General features: G+C 35.7%; 1 protein-coding gene across 1 annotated transcript in view; it reads right to left on the bottom strand.

Moving 5' to 3' along the window:
• The window catches only part of LOC123540233 (kinetochore-associated protein 1-like), a 116,974-nt gene extending 96,273 nt beyond the window's left edge, over positions 1 to 20,701 (bottom strand). The window contains exons 1-6 of the mRNA XM_053525976.1: positions 20,593 to 20,701; positions 12,251 to 12,377; positions 8,851 to 8,956; positions 6,905 to 7,020; positions 5,690 to 5,750; positions 5,204 to 5,224 (exon numbers count right to left, since the gene is read on the bottom strand). Of these exons, the coding sequence (XP_053381951.1) occupies positions 5,204 to 5,224; positions 5,690 to 5,750; positions 6,905 to 7,020; positions 8,851 to 8,956; positions 12,251 to 12,373 (427 nt within the window). The 5' untranslated portion in view covers positions 12,374 to 12,377; positions 20,593 to 20,701. The remainder of the gene's footprint in view (positions 1 to 5,203; positions 5,225 to 5,689; positions 5,751 to 6,904; positions 7,021 to 8,850; positions 8,957 to 12,250; positions 12,378 to 20,592) is intronic.
• Positions 20,702 to 21,304: the final 603 nt, after the last annotated feature.

The following is a 21,304-nucleotide window of genomic DNA, read 5'->3' as shown; positions in this document are numbered from 1 at the left end:
CATATATTTTCATATGTAAAATTAAATCTGCACCATCCGTCACATAAGTAGCTGATAACTAGCATTAATGTATCAAAATATAAAGAAAACATTTATTTCCACTTAGGCATATCCTGTTAAGTTAATATGTTTACTAACAAACACCTTTCACCACTGTAACTACAAAATTATCTCAGTTTATCTCAGCATGAAGATAAGATTTATACAAAGAATAGAGATAATGAATTTGGAAAAACTAAAAATGATCGATGCTTTTAGAACCTGTCATAGCTGAACTTGTCTGTACTGTTTAAGTTTCTACTGGCATGCATGTACCATATATTTCCTCCAGCCTCTAGCAGTAATATGAAGCAAAAAAACCCCAAAAAACAGGTCTCCCACTACAAGCAATATTCACTGAAGACTCATGAAACTTCATGCCAAGCATAATGATATGAATTTAAAGCATTATAAAAATTATTATTACATGACTCATTTACATTGCCACAGTTTTATGCTATAGACTGAGCCATTGTTCATAACTAAATTTTGCTTCAATAAAATAACAAAAGCTATCTGTAGACAGCCTATCTTGACTATTTTGTTCAAACTGTTGTCCCAGAAGCAGGAATATTACCCTTAATGTTAAAATATCTATAGAGTTTCAATCCAGTATCTGCATTACTTTTGGAAATAGTAACTTACATGCAAAATTTAACCAGGAGTTCTTATGTTCAAAAGGGGACATAATTTTGCAAATACATGTCAGAGTTATGGGACTTGATGCTATGACCAAGTTTTATAAACCAAAGAAATGTGAAGTTTCCATTCAACATTTGCATAAGTTTTTGAGATAGTAAGTTGCATGCAAAACTCTAACCAACATTTTATAAGTCCAAAAAGGGGCATAATTTGCCCAAAATACATGTCAGAGTTACGGGGCTTGATGCTATCACCTAGTTTTATAACCACGAAGACACATGACATTGTGAAGTTTCAAATCAATATCTGCATTAGTTTTGGAGATGCAAAACTTTAACCAGGCTTTTCTAAGTCCAAAAGGGGCATAATTTGCCCAAAATACATGTCAGAGATATGGGACTTGATCCTGTGAGGTAGATTACTGACCTAGAATAAGAAACAAGAGGACCATGATGGTCCTGAATCGCTCATCTGTCCCCACATGACCCAGTTTTGAACTGAGTATGACGTCGTTTTTTCTATTATTTGACATAGTGACCTAGTTTTTGAGCTCATGTGATCCAGTTTTGAACCTGACCTAGATATCATTAAGATAAAAATTCTGACCAATTTTCATGAAGATCCACTGAAAAATATGGCCTCTAGAGAGGTTTTTATTATTTGACCTACTGACCTAGTTATTGATGGCACATAGCCCTGTTTCGAATTTGACCTAGATATCATCAAGGTGAACATTTTGACAAAATTTCATGAAGATCCATTCAAAAGTATGGCCTCTAGAGAGGTCACAAGGTTTTTCTATTTTTAGACCTACTGACCTAGTTTTTGACCACAGTTGACCCAGTTTCAAATAAGACCTACATATCATCAAGATGAACATTCAGACCAACTTTCATACAGATCCCATGAAAAATATACCCTCTAGAGAGGTCACAAGGTTTTTCTATTATTTGACCTACTGACCTAGTTACTGAAGGCACCTGACCCAGTTTCGAACTTGACCTAGATATCATCAAGGTGAATATTCTGACCAATTTTCATAAAGATCCATTGAGAAAGTATGGCCTCTAGAGAGGTCACAATGTTTTTCTATTTTTAGACCTACTGACTTACTTTTTGACCACAGTTGACCCAGTTTCGAATTTGACCTAGATATCATCAAGATAAACATTCAGACCAACTTTCATACAGATCCCGTGAAAAATATGGCCTCTAGAGAGGTCACAAGGTTTTTTTATTATTTGACCTACTGACCTAGTTATTGAAGGCACGTGACCCAGTTTCAAACTTGACCTACATATCATCAAAATAAACATTCAGACCAACTTTCATACAGATCCCATGAAAAATATGGCCTCTAGAGAGGTCACAAGGTTTTTTTACTATTTGACCTACTGACCTAGTTATTGAAGGCACGTGACCCTCTTTCGAACTTGACCTAGATATCATCAAGATAAACATTCTGACCAATTTTCATGAAGATCCATTCACAAGTATGGCCTCTAGAGAGGTCACAATGTTTTTCTATTTTTAGACCTACTGACCTAGTTTTTGACCGCACGTGATCTAGTTTCAAACTTGATCTAGATATCATCAAGATAAACATTCAGACCAACTTTCATACAGATCCCGTGAAAAATATGGCGTGTAGAGAGGTCACAAGGTTTTTCTATTTTTCGACCTACTGACCTAGTTTTTGACTGCACATGACCCAGTTACGAACTTGACCTAGATATCATCAAACTGAATATTCTCACCAATTTTCATGAAGATCCATTGAATATGGCCTCTAGAGACATCACAAGGTTTTTCTATTTTTAGACCTACTGACCTAGTTTTTGACCGCACGTGACCCAGTTTCGAACCTGACCTAGGTATCATCAAGATGAACATTCTGACCAATTTTCATGAAGATCTCTTGAAAAATATGGCCTCTAGAGAGGTCACAAGGTTTTTCTATTTTTAGATCTACTGACCTAGTTATTGACCGCACGTGACCCAGTTTCAAACTTGACCTAGATATCATCAAGGTGAACATTCTGACTAATTTTCATAAAGATCCCATGAAAAATATGGCCTCTAGAGAGGTCACAAAGTTTTTCTATTTTCAGAACTACTGACCTAGTTTTTGATCGCACGTGACCCAGTTTCGAACTTGACCTAGATATCATCAAGATGAACATTCTGACCAATTTTCATGAAGATCCATTGAGAAATATGGCCTCTAGAGAGGTCACAAGGTTTTTCTATTTTTAGACCTACTGACCTAGTTTTTGACCCCACGTGACCCAGTTTCAAACTTGACCTAGATATCATCAAGGTGAACATTCTGACCAATTTTCATGAAGATCCATTGAGAAATATGGCCTCTAGAGAGGTCACAAGGTTTTTCTATTTTTAGACCTACTGATCTAGTTTTTGACCCCACGTGACCCAGTTTCGAACTTGACCTAGATATCATCAAGGTGAACAATCTGACCAATTTTCATGAAGATCTCATGAAAAATATGGCCTCTAGAGAGGTCACAAGGTTTTTCTATTTTTAGACCTACTGACCTAGTTTTTGACCGCACGTGACCCTGTTTCGAACTTGACCTAGATATCATAAGATGAACATTCTGACCAACTTTCATAAAGATCCCATGAAAAATGTGACCTCTAGAGTGGTCACAAGCAAAAGCTTACGCATGCTAGATATCATCAGGATGAACATTCTGACCAATTTTCATGAAGATCTCTTGAAAAATATGGCCTCTAGAGAGGTCACAAGGTTTTTCTATTTTTAGATCTACTGACCTAGTTATTGACCGCACGTGACCCAGTTTCAAACTTGACCTAGATATCATCAAGGTGAACATTCTGACTAATTTTCATAAAGATCCCATGAAAAATATGGCCTCTAGACAGGTCACAAAGTTTTTCTATTTTCAGACCTACTGACCTAGTTTTTGATCGCACGTGACCCAGTTTCGAATTGAACTAGATATCATCAAGATGAACATTCTGACCAATTTTCATGAAGATCCATTGAGAAATATGGCCTCTAGAGAGGTCACAAGGTTTTTCTATTTTTAGACCTACTGACCTAGTTTTTGACCCCACGTGACCCAGTTTCGAACTTGACCTAGCTTTCATCAAGGTGAACATTCTGACCAATTTTCATGAAGATCCATTGAGAAATATGGCCTCTAGAGAGGTCACAAGGTTTTTCTATTTTTAGACCTACTGATCTAGTTTTTGACCCCACGTGATCTAGTTTCGAACTTGACCTAGATATCATCAAGGTGAACATTCTGACCAATTTTCATGAAGATCTCATGAAAAATATGGCCTCTAGAGAGGTCACAAGGTTTTTCTATTTTTAGACCTACTGACCTAGTTTTTGACCACACGTGACCCAGTTTCGAACTTGACCTAGATATCATCAAGATGAACATTCTGACCAACTTTCATAAAGATCCCATGAAAAATGTGACCTCTAGAGTGGTCACAAGCAAAAGCTTACGCACACACGCACGACGGACGCCACGCGATCACAAAAGCTCACCTTGTCACTTTGTGACAGGTGAGCTAAAAATAAGTTTCAAAGCTATATTACTTTAAATGATAGCTGTGTGTACTTGCATGCAAAACTTTAACCAGGATATTCTAAGTCCAAAAGGGGGCATAATTTGGCCAAAAAGCAAGTCAGAGTAATGGGACTTAATGCCATCACCTAGTTTTATAACCCCAAATATTGGAGATAGAAGTTATATAACTTGCAAGCAAAACTTTAACCAGGATTTTCTAAGTTCAATAGGGACATAATTTGCACAAAATACAGGTCAGAGTAATGGGACTTGACCCAGTGAGGTTGGTAATTGACTTAGAAAAAGAAAAAATAAGTCTCAAAGCTATATTCCTTTAAATGATAGCTGTATGTACTTGCATGCAAAACTTTTAACCAGGATTTTCTGAATCCAAAAGAGGGCATAATTTGGCCAAAATGCAGGTCAGACTTATGGGACTTGAAGCTATTTCCTAGCTTTATAACACCGAAGACACATTTGAAGTTTCAATTCAATATCTGCATTAGTTTTGGAGATAGCAACCCGCATGCAAAACTTTAACCAGGATTTTCTAAGTCCAAACCGGAGCATAATTTAGCCAAAATACATGTCAAAGTTATGGGACTTGACCCAGTGAGGTTGATAACTGACCATAAAAAAGTAAAAATAAGTTTCAAAGCTACAGGCCTTTTAATGATAGCTGTATGTACTTGCATGCAAAAACTCTAACCAAGGTGTGATGCCGACGCCTGGGTGAGTAGAATAGCTCAGACTATTTGAGCTAAAAACTTTGAAAAAATATTTCTGCCATGTAATACAAAACATATTGAATGGCTAGTCAGTCAACAGTTCAAACCATTGGCATACCTCAGTCAAGCATATATAATAAGTGCAAAATATATAATGGATTAGACTTATATGCATTATGATTATGATAAGCCATTATATTCCTATACAATACATTAAAAACTCACATTTTTCATCCAAGTATGAATCTAATAAATTGAAATATTTTACAAATGAAATATTTTTGTCTAAACAAAGTTTCTTCATGATATCAGAAATTATTTCTTAAAATTGGGCAAATAAAATTACAAGAGTCTGTTGTTTTTTTTCAAGGAGAACTAAAAACAAGAATAGCTCATTGAACAAAGGGGCACCTTCACTATAAAATTACTCTGAAATCAATAGCTAAGAATTATTGCCCTTTCAAAACTTTTATCAACACATACACAATCATGCAATGAACACACTATTTTCTGAACATCTGGATGGTCAATGGCAAAATTACTTGATCACCTGTACAGACATTTTAGGACCATCTGCTAATTTATAACTCGCTGGCAGATTATATGTTAAGATGTCCTGTTTAACACAAGGCAAAAGATAAATGCGAAACATTTTTGAAACACCTATCATATCAGTTTCTTGTTGGTTGCCATAAGTAACTAATTACTTACCTGAGAAAAGAATTCTCTTAAAGGACCTGCCATTTACTTGTCGTTCTTCTGGAACAAGGTTCTGAAATCATAAACTCATATCTACAGAATTTTTACCATTTCATCTACTGTCAAAAAATCTGATAGTATTATCTTGCACAAAAAATATGTATTTTTGTTATGTTTTTTGTTGACAACAGGTATGTGAAATTGTGAAAACATGTGACAAAACATCATCAATCTGACAACCAAACTCTTAATTATCTTACTTTGTGGTCAAAATAATAAAGTTGAAAAAAGAAAGTTGAATATGGTTTATTATACCAATTTATTGGTGTCACAGGACAAGTTGGCAAAATTATGAAAATTGTGCATTCTCAACGTCAAGGAATAAGAGTAACAAGAGCGATCAGAAAGACAGCCAATGCTCGACTATTCGAATTGTCGTCCCAGAAGCAGGAACATTACCCTTAATGTTAAAATATCTATAGAGTTTCAATCCAGTATCTGCATTAGTTTTGGAGATTTTAACTTGCATGCAAAACTTTAACCAGGATTTTCTAAGTCCAAAAGGGGGCATAATTTGGCCAAAATACATGTCAAGAGATATGTGAGGTTGGTTATTGACCTAAAAAAAAATGAGAAAAATAGTTTCAAAGCTATATATCTATAAATAATAGCAATATGCACTTGCAGGTAAAAGTCCAACCAGGATTTTCAAAGTCCAAATGGGGACACAATTTGGCTAAAATGCATGTCAGTGTTATGGCACTAGATGCTATCACCTAGTTTTATAACCCCGAAGACATATGTGATTTTTCAATTCAATATCTGCATTAGTTTTGATGATAGTAACTTGTATGTTTTTCACAAGATTTTCTAAGTCCAAAAGGGGGCATAATTTAGCCAAAATATAAGTCAGAGATATGGGACTTGACCCAGAGAGGTTGGTAATTGACCTAGAAAAAGAAAATATAAGTTTCAAAGCTATATGCCTCGAGATGATAGCTATATGTGCTTGCATGCAAAGCTTTAACCAAGGTGGGATGCCAACGCTGATGCCATGGCGAGTAAAATAGCTAGGATTATTCTTCAAATAGTCAAGCTAAAAATATATATTCTTCAACAAGGGTATGAAAATTTTATTTTAATGTGAGAAATACCATTACTATAAAGATGAAATGGACTTTAATTTTTCCTTTACTGTTCCAATGTTGTGTGCACTCAAAAACTTACAAGAGAAAAGACAATTTCAGTTGATTCTGCATCCAGGATGAACAACATCCCCCCTGTCAGTCCCATTACAACTAGACTACCATCTGGGCTCCATTCCATTTCTTCAATCTCACTATCTATAAATAGACAATAGGAGTATATAGTTTCTGACAGTCTAATTAATAGAATGTATGAATATAAACTTTTAACATGCCCAACACCAGCAAAAAACCACACTACTTTGATAGTTATTTACTAATACTAGACTATGATGAACGATATTTCTAAAGCAATGTGTCTGTCAATTGAATATTTCAATGAAAATTGGTGATTTATTATTTATAACATTCTTTCAAATATGTGTGGTTCAGAACTTGCATAAGAGCACCAAACCATAGACATTAACTACAGAATCAAAATAGGTTTCTTGTAAACATGCTCCCCTCTTTCAAACAAGAGGGTCATGATGATCCTGGATCGCTCACCTGAGTAATATGAGCTACATGTTTCAAATGTCAAACTGATGATAAAATATTAAGAAAGTCAGTAGGTCACATTCATGGTCAATGAAATTCAGTTTTATGCTTGGTGTGCAAAACTGTTTATGTCATCAAAATTTCAAGGCTGTATCTTAAAAAACAAGAAAGTAGGTCAGTAGATCAAGATCACAGTCAAGTGACAACATATTACTTGGGGTTATCAGGTAATTATAATTAAACAGTCTTGGAAATAGGATCAGATGATTTTTAGTATTTTTTCCTATATAACTCACATAATAACTAAGTGACCCCAGGGTGGGGCCTCTTTTAACCCCAGGGGTACAATTTGAACAATTTTGGTTGAGGACCATAAGACAATGCTACAAACCAAATATCAAGATTTTTTGTTGTGGTTTCAGACAAAAAGATTTTCGAACTTTTTTTCCTATATAAGTCTGTTAAACTTGGGACCCCCAGGGCTGGGCCATATTTGACCCTAGGGGGATAATTTGAACAATCTTGGTAGAGGACTACTAGATGATGCTACATACAAAATATCAAAGCCCTAGGCCGTGTGATTTGTACAAGAAGATTTTCAAAGTTTTCCCTATATAAGTCTATATAAACCATGAGACCCCCGGGGTGTGGCCATATTTGACCCTAGGGGGATAATCTGAACGATTTTGGTAGAGGACCACTAGACACACCAGATATCAAAGCCCTAGGCCCTGTGGTTTTGGACAAGAAGATTTTTAAAGTTTTTCCTTTCGGTTGCCATGGCAACCAGAGTTCTGCATGGAATTCAATTCTTTGAAAAATTTTGAAAGGGGGCCATCCAAGGATCATTCCTGTGAAGTTTGGTGTAATTCTGCCCAGTGGTTTTCAAGATTTTTTTTAGAAATTGTTGACGGACGACGCACAACAGACATAAAGCGGTCACAATAGCTCACCTTGTCACTTCGTGACAGGTGAGCTAAAACCAATATATGTCATGTACTTGAAAATAAAAATTTGTATAAATTAGTTTGATCATGATGTTGTTTTTCAACATTATTTCAGTTATATGTTGCAGTCAGATACCTGAGCAGTGCTCCTGAATTTCTTACCAGAATAATCATGTTTTCTGCAGGGAGTGTTTTTCCAGTTATTTGAGAAATGGGGGCAGGACACTACGAGGGAAAATTTGCATTGTAATATTCAAATTGGGGAAAATCACATAAAAATGGCATTCATAATAAATAAGTTACACTCATAAGATTACTTAAAAGCACATTGTATTATTTTTAAATGGTACAGATTACATTATAAATGAACTAAGAGCTTTGGTTGGAATATGACCAGAAAATATTTTTTAGCGGGGAATCTCCTCAAAAATGGGTGAAAAAACTTTTTCGAAAAAGGAATGGGGCCATACCTCCGCCAAAACACTGGCAAGAATATGCCTACCTCATATTTCATTGATATTCTTTTACATCAATAACTATTTACCAAAACTAAGAGTTGAGGAGGCTTGCAGTATCAGGGTTTTCTCCACAGCCAAACTAGTCAGGTCACCAAACACACATGCTGCATTAACAGGGAGACTGGTATTGTCCTGAAAACATACATATAAACATCAGAACAGATAACATACCTACAGTTCCAGTTAATCTGTAATGTATAGTAAAACACGAAAACTTGTTCCATCCCCAAGGTTGTTTTTTTTTCCCTTCTATAATAGGGGCCATTAACAGGCCCCTTCCCCTCAGAAAATGTCTTTTAAATCATGCAGTTTTCCCTAAAAAATTGACTTTACATCAGGTTTTTTTTACTCCCCTTTGCCCAAATACTGAGCTATTTTTTTCCCAAATCACAGCCCTGGGCCCCTTCCCCTCTTGGTAAAAAAAGCCCTGACCCCAAAAGCTTTTTCTCCACATTTTTGCTAAATAATCTGTACAGGTATGAGTATTAATACAGATGTATGAGGCTTTTTATTATACACAGTTTAATTTCAAATATTTCATAAATCATGTTTTTAGTGAAAACAGGTTGGTGTGAACATTCAACTAACAAGAGGACCATGATGGTCCTGAATCGCTCACCTGTTCCCACATGACCTAGTTTTGAGTATGACGTCGTTTTTTCTATTATTTGACAGTGACCTAGTTTTTGAGCTCATGTGACCCAGTTTTGAACTTGACCTAGATATCATCAAGATAAAAATTCTGACCAATTTTCATGAAGATCCATTGAAAAATATGGCCTCTAGAGAGGTCACAAGGTTTTTCTATTATTTGACCTATTGACCTAGTTTTCGAAGGTACGTGACCCTGTTCTGAACTTAACCTAGATATCATCAAGGTGAACATTCTCACTAATTTTCATGAAGATCTCATGAAAAATATGGCCTCTAGAGAGGTCACAAGGTTTTTCTATTTTTATACCTACTGGCCTAGTTTTGACCGCACGTGACCCAGTTTCAAAACTGACCTAGATATCATCAAGGTGAACATTCTGACCAATTTTCATGAAGATCCATTGAAAAATATGGCCTCTAGAGAGGTCAAAAGATTTTCTAATTTTAGACCTACTGACCTAGTTTTTGAACGCAGTTGACCCAGTTTCAAACCTGACCTAGATATCATCAAGATGAACATTCAGACCAACTTTCATACAGATCCCATGAAAAGTATGGCCTCTAGAGAGGTCACAAGGTTTTTTTTATTATTTGATCTACTGACCTGGTTTTTGACGGCATGTGACCAAGTTTCAAACTTGATCTAGATATCATCAAGGTAAACATTCTGACCAATTTTCATGAAGATCCATTCAAGGGTATGGCCTCTAGAGAGGTCACAAGGTTTTTCTATTTTAAGACCTACTGACCTAGTTTTTGATCGCAGTTGACCCAGTTTCAAACTTGACCTATATATCATCAAGATAAATATTCAGACCATCTTTCATACAGATTCCACGAAAAATATGGCCTCTAGAGAGGTCACAATGTTTTTTCATTATTTGACCTACTGACCTACTTTTTTAAGGCACATGACCCAGTTTCGAACTTGACCTAGATATCACCAAGATGAACATTCTGACCAATTTTTATGAAGATCCATTCACAAGTATGGCCTCTAGAGAGGTCACAAGGTTTTTCTATTTTTAGACCTACTGACCTAGTTTTTGACCACACGTGACCCAGTTTCGAACTTGGCCTAGATATCATCAAGATGAACATTCAGACCAACTTTCATACAGATCCCATGAAAAATATGGCCTTTAGAGAGGTCACAAGGTTTTTCTATTATTTGACCTCCTGACCTAGTTTTTGAGTGCACAGGGCTTTCGGTAGGTTCTGAAACTCAAGAGTCATTGACTCTTCAACCTAAATTTTCAAGGGTCAAAATCAGATTTTCAAGAGTCAAGATCAGCTTTTCAGGGGTCAAGCTACATGTATACTGTTATTAATGCAACTCCCACAGACTTTATCTAAAACTAGTACATTAGTCATAACAGATTTTCTTAAAACGTCTTTTTATTCAGATTGTACTAGAAAAATCTTGTAAGAAATGATAAAAAATGTCCGAAAATGGCGGTCTCGAAAATGAGTGACGAATACGGAAAACGAAAGTAACATTTAAAATTCTTGAAAAAAATAACTGTTTTAAATTTCATTTTCTCATCATACCACGTATAATTTCTGCTTATTTAATTTGTTTTGGCCCAAACAAAGCCTCGGCAATGATAATAAATTTGCTATAGATCGTGACGGCCAACCGGCTCATGTAATCGTATCGAGCACACAAAATAATTAACAAGTGGTACAAACACGATAATCTAAGGCTGCATTGTTTATCAATTAACTTTTACACATTGATCAATAAACACCTTTGATAATGACAAGGCATATTGTACTAAATACAAACCGCGAGATAATCACGTGTCATTTGGCGCGTGGCGTGACTGACATCTGTCGGTAGCTAATTAACATACGACGCTCCGCCTACTGCCATATTTCCGCTTGTGCCAGCGAACAATATTGAAATTCACTGGGATTTTGAGTGACAGGGGGCAGAACTATCGAACTTGAGACACATCAAAGTAAATTTCCGCGAGTCAAGCCGACGCACGTGGCGTAATTTATGCGGGTCAAATACGAGTTTTTCTCGATTTTCGAGGGTCAAAACCAGGGACCTCGGGTCAACTGAACGCCCTGTGGCACTTGACCCAGTTTCGAAATTGACCTATATATCATCAAGGTAAACATTCTGACCAATTTTCATGAAGATCTTGTGAAATATATGGCCTCTAGAGAGGTCACAAGGTTTTTCTATTTTTAGACCTACTGACCTAGTTTTTGACCGCACGTGACCCAGTTTCGAAGCTGACCTAGATATCATCAAGGTGAACATTCTGACCAATTTTCATAAAGACCCCATGAAAAATGTGACCTCTAGAGCAGTCACAAGCAAAAGTTTACACACGGACGGACGGACGGACGGAGGACGGACGCTGCGCGATCACAAAAGCTCACCTTGTCACTTTGTGACAGGTGAGCTAAAAACTGGATAGTAACTACAGACACCAGCATACATGATGGCAACATTTCTTACATGACAGAGGCTTGAAACCAGACTCTGTCAGTCCTTTCAAAGATGCTACTCTCAAACACAGTTTAATTAAACTTTAAAAAAAATCAATTATTCCATTTTTTAACTCCATTCTATGTCAAAAATGCTACTCTCAAACACAGTTCAATTAAACTTTAAAGAGATTAATTATTCCATTTATAATCCATTCTATGTAGCAGTTTTAAAGAAGTCAATTTAAACCAGTGACAAGAAACTGTGGACTTGAAAGTTTTTTTGCAAGGGTCTCAACATGACACACAATTTGAAAAACTTCTCACCTGATTCTGACAAGATACCGTAGCAACTGTGTCAATCTGATAGAGTGCCGTCCCAGTTTCTTTCCGAGGCCCGAAATTTGCTGTCTCATCACCACCAAAGTCTGTTTCAATAATGTCCCACATGTTTCTGCATGTAAACAAAATGACCTTATTAAAATAAGTAAAAGTGTATATCTTGTCTGAAGTAAGAAGCCAAAGCTGTATTTTAAAAGTAAAAGCTAAATTTAATTTCAAAATCTATCTTTGTAAGTTGTAACATTATCTTGTCTGAATAAAAAAGCCAAAGCCACATTTTAAAAGTAACTCCTTAGCACGCTAAATTTAATTTCAAAACCTATCTTTGTAACAAAAAACTGGATTGTAGGAAGAAGTCTGCATGAAAATCTAGATAACCAACACAAGCTGAATGTTTGATTAATTTAGAAAATGACATTTTTAGCACGCCATGACCATGCCATCACCCGAGCTAATGCGATACCACAGTGTCAGTGTTATGCGACACCTTCTTAACCCTAACCCTGCTAAATTTCTATAATGAACTTGTCTATCTTTTAATTTGAACAGTATCATTAACTGTTAAAAGGGGTGCTTACCAAAAAGATACTGACAGAATGGCAAACAGTGCAGATCATGATCAGACTGCACAGATGTGCAGGCTGACCACGATCTACACCGGTCACAAAGGCAGAACCAGTAGTGTCCAGCATGATAAGGGTTACTTATTCTTAGCAAGCTCATATCTCAATTATTACTTGTCAGAACTTAATGAATTTCATACATGCTTTCCCCATGATAACACCAACTGAATAGGTTCTATAACTCTTGTTTCATTTTAATGAAATTATCATGCCCCTTTTGTACTTAGCCATATTGATAATTGAGAGTTTGATCCCAAATAAGACATAAATGCTTCCTTTTTCACATTTTATGATAATCTTTTAAGAAGTGATAATTGATAATACACCTTTCACTGATTTCTAACAGTAACTATTGATATGGCATAAAGGTACATCAATGACACAGACTTGTTTTGTTGATTGATTAATGTTTAATCAAAATTTTGTAAAAATGAAACTTGCCTAAAGCAAAAACTTTTCTGACAATTTTGTATAATTAAGGGTTCACACTGTATTCACTCAACTTGCAACTTTGGTATAAAGAAATATCAACATTTCTCTCAATCTGACCATACAGCTGAAAAAATTGAAACAAATAAGATGAATTCTCCTGCACTGAAACATTCTGTTTTACCAAAAGATACAACAGGAAATTTTCTGTGGAATTCATACAAAGGCAGTTTGTATGTTACTTTCAACTTTATAACCACTTAAAGGTAAGTTATTTTAATTTTTTTCATAAGTAGAGAATATTAGGTCACTGTCTAATAAATTCAAATTTATTAAGCGAGTCGGAGAAAATACAAAAGTCGAGGCTCTGCTGAGACTTTTATTTTTTCGTAGACGAACTTAATAAATTTAAATTTATAAGACAGTAACTTAATGTTCTATTTATCCTACCTTCTGATCTAAATTCATTCTTTAATTAAAATTCAAAATTTACCACCAACTAGATTTGAGTCTGTCTTGCACAGAAATTAATACACCCAACCATTACACAAACAGGTCTTTAACAGGTCCCAGAAAAGTCACAAATTAGCAATATAGCTAAATCTGGCTATATATATAGCTAGAAATAGCTATAAAACCAATAACAATTGTTCAAAATATGTGTATATTAAATGTAAAATAATTATTATCCCATTCAAATGGTTTATGAGACAGAAGACAATCACATGTATAGCGTTTGTTCAGGATTTTAGCTTTCTACACTTCAATCTAGGAATATATTGCATCTGGAATGGAGTGTTATTGAATTAAATCATCGAGGAAATGGTTTGCCTATTTGTTCTGTCAAGCGGTGTTATGGCGTGTGTATTTATAAGTCATGTCAATCGTTTGCTTGCTGAGATTTGGTAATCTGGCATTCAACTGAACTTCGGACAAAACTTCACTTGGCAGCAAATTAAAATTATTCTTTAATGTTCAGCAGAACAGAGAAGTTGGACACAAAGCAAAACAAAGTTAGCCTTTGTTTTTCGGCTCTTATTTTGCAATATTTTTATTTTAAACAGGTCCCAGAAAAGTCACAAATTAGCTATATACAGGGTTTCCACTGGCCCTGATTTTTTTTTTCACCACAAAATATCTAAGTCGATGACACATTGGGGTGGGGGAGGGCGGGGGGTTGGGGTAGGTGATGCATGCAGGGGGACAGAAGGTGTATTCTCCAACGTACTGGGCATGTTGCAACAATTTGTCATTTCTATAGTTTATTTCATTACTCAGAACTTTTATGGGGGGGTGGGGTCATGGGGCTCGCCCCCTGGAAATGTTTGAAATACAGGTATGAAATGATGGCCTCTGTCAAGTTTTTAGGTCCAAAATTTTGAGGTAATGGAGAGGTTAGTTCCCATCTGATGAGGGGGTGAGGGAGGGGGTTTAGGGGCTTTCCCTCTTGAAAATTATGAAATACAGGTATAGAATGGTGGCCTCTAGTGCATTTCTTGGTCTAAATTATGAGTAAATATTATTATTCCTTTGCCAAAATAGTAGGGTGCATCTTTGATGAGTATAGGCCACTTCTCAGCTAACTGTGGGAGAGGGGGATGGGAATCAAGCTCCTGAAGTCGGACCTGGAATTTTATTCAAATCAAAGGACTTTATAAATCAAACAAGATATACATGTCGTTGTATTTTGCATCTGACAATTTGATTTAAAATCAACAATACATTTGCATTGGTAGGTCTTCTCTGAATGGCCAAAATTAATCGGAAATTGGGGTTGCGAAAATGTGTGACAAATGAAAAAATGGCAATCAAGACTAGCATTATTTCTAGAACGAAAATTTATAACTTATTTTCTATGGCCAGGGTTAATTTTTACAATGATTTCTGCTTGTTTATCGCAAGTTGTCAAAATCAATGTACGGTCATGATTTAAAAATTATTGGAAATTCTAATATGGCTAACGATGCTTTAATCATCACAGCGATGTTATGCTGACGTCACGTCAACATGATATTTACAGTGTTTTCCCTTGGCTTTTGAAAATAAGGGTCATTGTGACCCCCAGTGTTTCACATGTGGGGGTCATTTTCAAATTTTGGGGGTCATACAGATATACTAAAATTAGTATTTTGAATATAACTTTGTTTTTCTTATACTAGTGATTATACAGATTAAAGTCTTTCCTCATATTTGTTACTGAATAAAATGATAAAAACAGCTGATGTTTGACTTTTATTTATATATATGTGCTAAAATAGGTTTTAGTACTTTTTACCAGGCAGTGTTATGGTAGAAACAGGCGATCTGAACCACTTGGTCCTACTGTACTTGCTGCCGACGATGTCACAAACATCGTCAGCTTGCTTTGATTTTGAGCCATCTTTTTTTAGTAAACAGCAGACTGGTACTACTGGTAGTAGTAGTGAGCAGCGATAACAACTGTTACAAAGTGTTAATCAGTCAAAGTATCAGACTGGGTATTAAAATTGTGAAATGTGAATCGACGAAAATATAGAAAATTGGTGACACAGTCTGCATATAATTACGAAACTGAAAGTATATTTTCAGAAAATCGCTCATTGTAAACAAAATTGGCCTGATTTTGATTTTCAAGAAATTGCGTCCACTGTGACGTACAGAATTTATTTTTACGGATCATTTGTCAGAAAAGTGCGACTATGACGCAGAATTTCTGCGTCAGGGAAAACCCTGTATTTAGCGCCATGTATGCATCAAGAAATAGCGCTTTCAAATTTCATGAAATATTTTACTTAATAACATGTTTTAAATGAAATGTCACATTGCACAAATGTTTTGATTAATTTATACACATACTGAGTTAGTCATTCGCTTTGCTGAATAATTTGCAATAATTTTCGCTCGTACTGAATTCTACCGCAAGACGTATTACCGTTTCTGGTCCTGGAGTGTTTTAACAAATACCTACTATTGGCGCCATGCTTGCGCTAAGAAACAGTTCCATCAATTTGATATAAATTTTACAATAAAGAACATATTAGAATCGAAATAATTTATAGCAAAACAGTGCTTTATCACTATTTATACACTCGAGCGGTTATACGTCGTCCGAAATAATTTCACGAGGGCTCAGCCCTTGTGAAATTATTACGCCCGACGTATAACTGCCCATCGTGTATAAATAGTGATAAAGCACTGTTTTGCTATAAATTATTTCTTAATTATCACGGATGTCCCGTCAGTCGTCTATTCCGAAGTTTTGCTACAAAATACAACTTTGAAATAGCCACTTTGACACTATTTTTGTGATTCCGCCTGTTAAAACATGTTTTAATCAGCTGTCGTTGTCTTTTAATTCAGTCTGAGAAACATTATTGCATCCCATTTACTGTAACAGTAAACTACCTTGCCAATCAAGGATGACATATGTAAAGGAGGAGCTAAATAATTTGCCGATAAAATACGTCACGCGTTTTACACCCGAAGCTATTATTGGTTTATGCGCATGTTTAAATCAAGGTCAAAGATCGAGAGGCACATGGCAGTGTTGTGTAATGGACGTCGAATCGCTAATCTCTCGGTTGATGACACGCTGTGTATTGTGTATTATAAACGGAAACGGCCGCGGGTACCGTAGATACCCATGTATAATGCGCACCTCAGATTTTGGCCCAAAATCCTGGAAAAAAAAACATTTTTGGTCAATTTTGAGGTGGATGGAAAACGAAAGTAGAGTTTACATCGACACGGTAATAAATTTTATATCTGCGGCGGAGAGCAGCATTGGTCTCGAGGTACTATCGATTTTTGTTTTCTCCAAAATAAAACCAGTAAAATATTGTTATATTTGTTGTTTTACCTTTTTAATTAACTATTTTGAATAAATAAACAGTAGCTGATTCAATATTTCGGAATGGTATCTTTCAAAATGACATGAGCTTCTCAATTCAAACCAATAACAAAAGGTGTGATAGTCTTTTTGTCACGATCAAATAGTAATTACCGGCAATTAACGTGTCACCTCATGTCAATTATGTTGTTCACAGTTTGATCTCGGTTAAAGATAATTCTCGATTGTTAATTAGTATCATAATTTTTGTGATTTATTAACATTTCTTTCATCAAAATACTTTTAAATTTATATGAAATTAATTTTGTTTGAAAGAAAAATAAACCATTCGATCTTTTATGGAACGTACAACATTCTTAGATTTTAGCGGTGATAGTAAGCGCGGGGAGTAGTTTCCCTTTACCAAAATGGCGAACATCGGTAACAAACTTGTTTTGAAGTTAGAAAATTGTCTATACCTGTGTATTATGCGCACCCACAATTCGGGGGGTCAAAAAACTGCGCATTATACATGGGTATCTACGGTAATATTGATTTTTTAGGCTAGATAGAGAGTATTTAAGACAAAGAAATACACATTATATAAAATATATTAATGGCAAAAACTTTTTTCGCCAATTTTTTATTTTTTCGCCATTGGCGACTTTGGCGAATTGCAGCGGAAACTCTGTATATAGTACATTTCGTTAGTTTCCATAATTCCTAATTAAGACAAATTACAGAGGTATTTTCCCAATTGTACCAGTTTTGGTGGCATTCCCAAAATGATGAGAAATAGGTCTGTACAATATTAAATATACTTTTGTTATTTATGTCAGTCAATAGCTACACATAGCTAATATTGTCTGTATATATGTAATATCTACTTGAAATAAAATTTGTATCTTATATCCAACTGCATTGGTGGGAAAAATATTGCAGAACTCGTTTTCAAATGGTGTTGCGTTGTTCATTTTATGTCAGATCAAAAGAAAAATGGATTAATTTTAACATATCAAATTAAAAAGTTAGTTTGTGGCATTCGATTTGATGAAATTATAGCATTACAGACTTCTGGCACGGTTTCTGGTTAGATTTCAATATTGGGTTCATTTCAGCTCAGAGATCCAACACAGCATTACAAAATCTCTGAAGCTGAATTGTTTTAAGACATTTCAGACACAAAGGTAAAAGGTAAAGGATCCTTTCCATCCCTCCAGGGACATACAACTGACCTCTTGGTCTGTCAAACACTTTCAACACAGCAATAGTCTCCTTCTAAGACAAGGTGTGGAAAAGGAAAGGTGTCACCCCGGTATTGAAGTACTTCCGGGTCGCTGTATCCTAGGAAGTACTTCCTTGATATTTTTAATTCCCAATTTAAAGCCATCCCTACTTTGACTTGTTAAATTCCAAATGTATTTATTGACACTGTGTACATTTTGTGTCATTTTTTATCAATGTCTTTAACAGTTGTTTTGTCTGTGTTTTCAGGACTACATTTCTGTGTGGAAGGATTAAAGAAACCACTACAAACTGGTGCCCATGATAGTGTGTATTAGAAATCGAAAGGAAGTAGCTAGGGTCTCGTAACTGGACCTCTAGACCCAGTCTACAGGTCCGGTAATCAATATAAGCGTACTGGTATGTACTGTGTTATCAGTGTATATGGTATTTGCTAGGGAAATGCTGTAATTAGTTGTCATAAAGTTGCCGATATTATTTGTAGTTTTGTTGTAAACATTTTTTTTTAGAAATAGATGATCTCACTCAGGTTGCCCCAGAGACTTATTGAAAAGCCAAGGGTCCCGACATCAGTGACACTGCCTTACTTTGCAAATAAGGCACTTGGAGTTGATGCTAGATTTAATGTTAACCAGAACTCTCAATAAATGGTCTTAAAAACCTGTTGTGATTGTTTTTATCAAAGAAGTATAAAATACACAGAATGGCAACTGGCTGTAATCTCGCATGATCTCGTGTCAGACTGAGAGCGTGAATCGGCATTATCTTAGTAAAAACAAACATAGGCGAGCATAGAGTTACAATTTGTACCTTTAAAACTACAATTAAAATACATGTTAGCTTCTAAAACAACATTAGTTTAATGTAAAAATAGTCTTAAGACACAAAGTACACGTTTCTTACCATAAAAAAAAAGCGTGGTCATATGGTGATAATTAATTTGCCGATGAATAGTTGCTATCGCATACAAAATGGCGCGTGGAGAACGCTTCACTTCCGGTAAACAAGATCTCATTAAGTTGTCACCGGATGTTGGCGAGATTTGCTCTATATGCTTTCCAAGTTGCCGATCTATTTATTTTTATACCTCTTTGTTTTTATGTATCACATTAAGAGTGATCCTAAAGTCTGAGAAGAACCCCTGATTTAAATACAGGTTTTTTTCTTGCTGTTTTGGGAACATAGCCTATACCCTAAGCATTGGGAATTTTGACGTGTAAATGTTCCAAATTGGTAAATATTAAGACCCATAGGATATAGTAAGGATGTATTTAGGCACTTTCCCATACACATTTTTCACATTGTATAACCTCTTTAACAAACTGCCATTACAAAATTGTCCATAATATTTGTGCAATTTTGCTAATTTTATTTCCCAGAATGTAGATTGGGAATTTTTGCACTCATTTTGGGAAAAATACATTCTTTTTGGCATTGGGAATATAGCCCAATAACGGCTATAAAAATAGCCGAAAAAAAACCCTGAAATAGTACAGATTCCTTTGGACATCCTGTTGTAACAAACACTGGACTCAAGTTCTGGCTACTATAACTTAAATTTTCTGATGCCAGTGATGGTTGCGTCCATCAGAGATCCGCGAAATCTGATTTTGACTTGCTTGTCCGTTTTTGATAATAGCTATTTTGTATTTGTCCATATGTTAACAACTATGATAAATGACTCAATACCGTCGTCAACAGAAATTTTTAGTCCATAAACTACCAGGGACGTGAGCATCTCATTGAAATTAACGCATAAATACGCTCATTTACTTTTAAAAAATGTTTTCCTTGTCCTTTACAAATTAAGCTGCTTCAAGAAAGCACAACACCTTTACGTGTGCCTGATCAGTTTTAAAATTAAACAATTTCATGTAGGCCTACAAGTCTAACCCTCTAATGATATTCAATTTTATCGGGAAATATCATCCATATGTTAAAAGCGCAGACTCATTTACCAAACACCCTGCGCATATAAGAAATATATAAGGTTGCCCGATTTACAAATCATTGCGCAGATAACAAATTGGTTATCTGCGCTGCGCGATTTACCAAATGCGCAGATTGGCTATATGCGCGTAACACAAACTCATGAAAATATTAGCCTCTACAGCACTTGGCATGTCTGAACCTGACAGAAAAGAAGAAATTGTGTCGTTAATTCGTTTTGTAGATAGTAGAAAGACATGAGGATACTGACACATAGCAGGCGACATATTTACCTGTTACAGCAGCTAAATATTTTATGAAGGATAAAATTTTCCTTTTCAATCTCCCGCGTTCTCCACCATAACGAATAAATCAAAACATTTCCGAATTTTCGAGGTTGTTCCTAATTCCCGAACCGTACCCGTACCGTACGAATCAGGGACACAAACATTAGGTGGCAGGGGAGTGCAAATTTGCGAATTCCACATTGACGTGTGGGTACCAGTGTTGAAATATCCATAGAAATCTCGTTTTTGCTTATTTTTCTTTGAAACTACTATGGACCATTGCAGATACTATAGACTACATAAAGACGCCTCTCTGGTCCTATGCACCTGTCGCTTTCCACGCCAGATGTAGTGAAAATCGGCCAAAGCACCCAAACTTTATAGACCAAAAATAGCCTAACCGGCATGATCACAAAAATAAAGTATACTTAAAGTCCTATTTAAAGGCTAAGGTTAAAAGTTACTTTAAAAAGCAGAAAGTTGAATATTAGAACTGACAGAAAGGAGGCAGCTGCCAAGCAAAAATATTTCTAAGCTGGTACTAGCTTGCAAAGACACAGGGAAACTGTTCCACAGACGTATACTTCTGGGAAAAGAGGAGTTTGAATGATTCCAGCGTGTCTTTAAATACGGTATCAAATAGTTCAGGTTTCTAGTTCTTAATTCTAAGGTGTCTATATTAATTAAATGCAAACTTGAACCACAGGAAGCCCAACCT

Source organism: Mercenaria mercenaria, chromosome 16 (genome assembly GCF_021730395.1).
Source record: "Mercenaria mercenaria strain notata chromosome 16, MADL_Memer_1, whole genome shotgun sequence".
In the NCBI taxonomy this organism is placed as follows: domain Eukaryota; kingdom Metazoa; phylum Mollusca; class Bivalvia; order Venerida; family Veneridae; genus Mercenaria; species Mercenaria mercenaria.
This window is presented reverse-complemented; position numbering and strand designations above follow the sequence as displayed.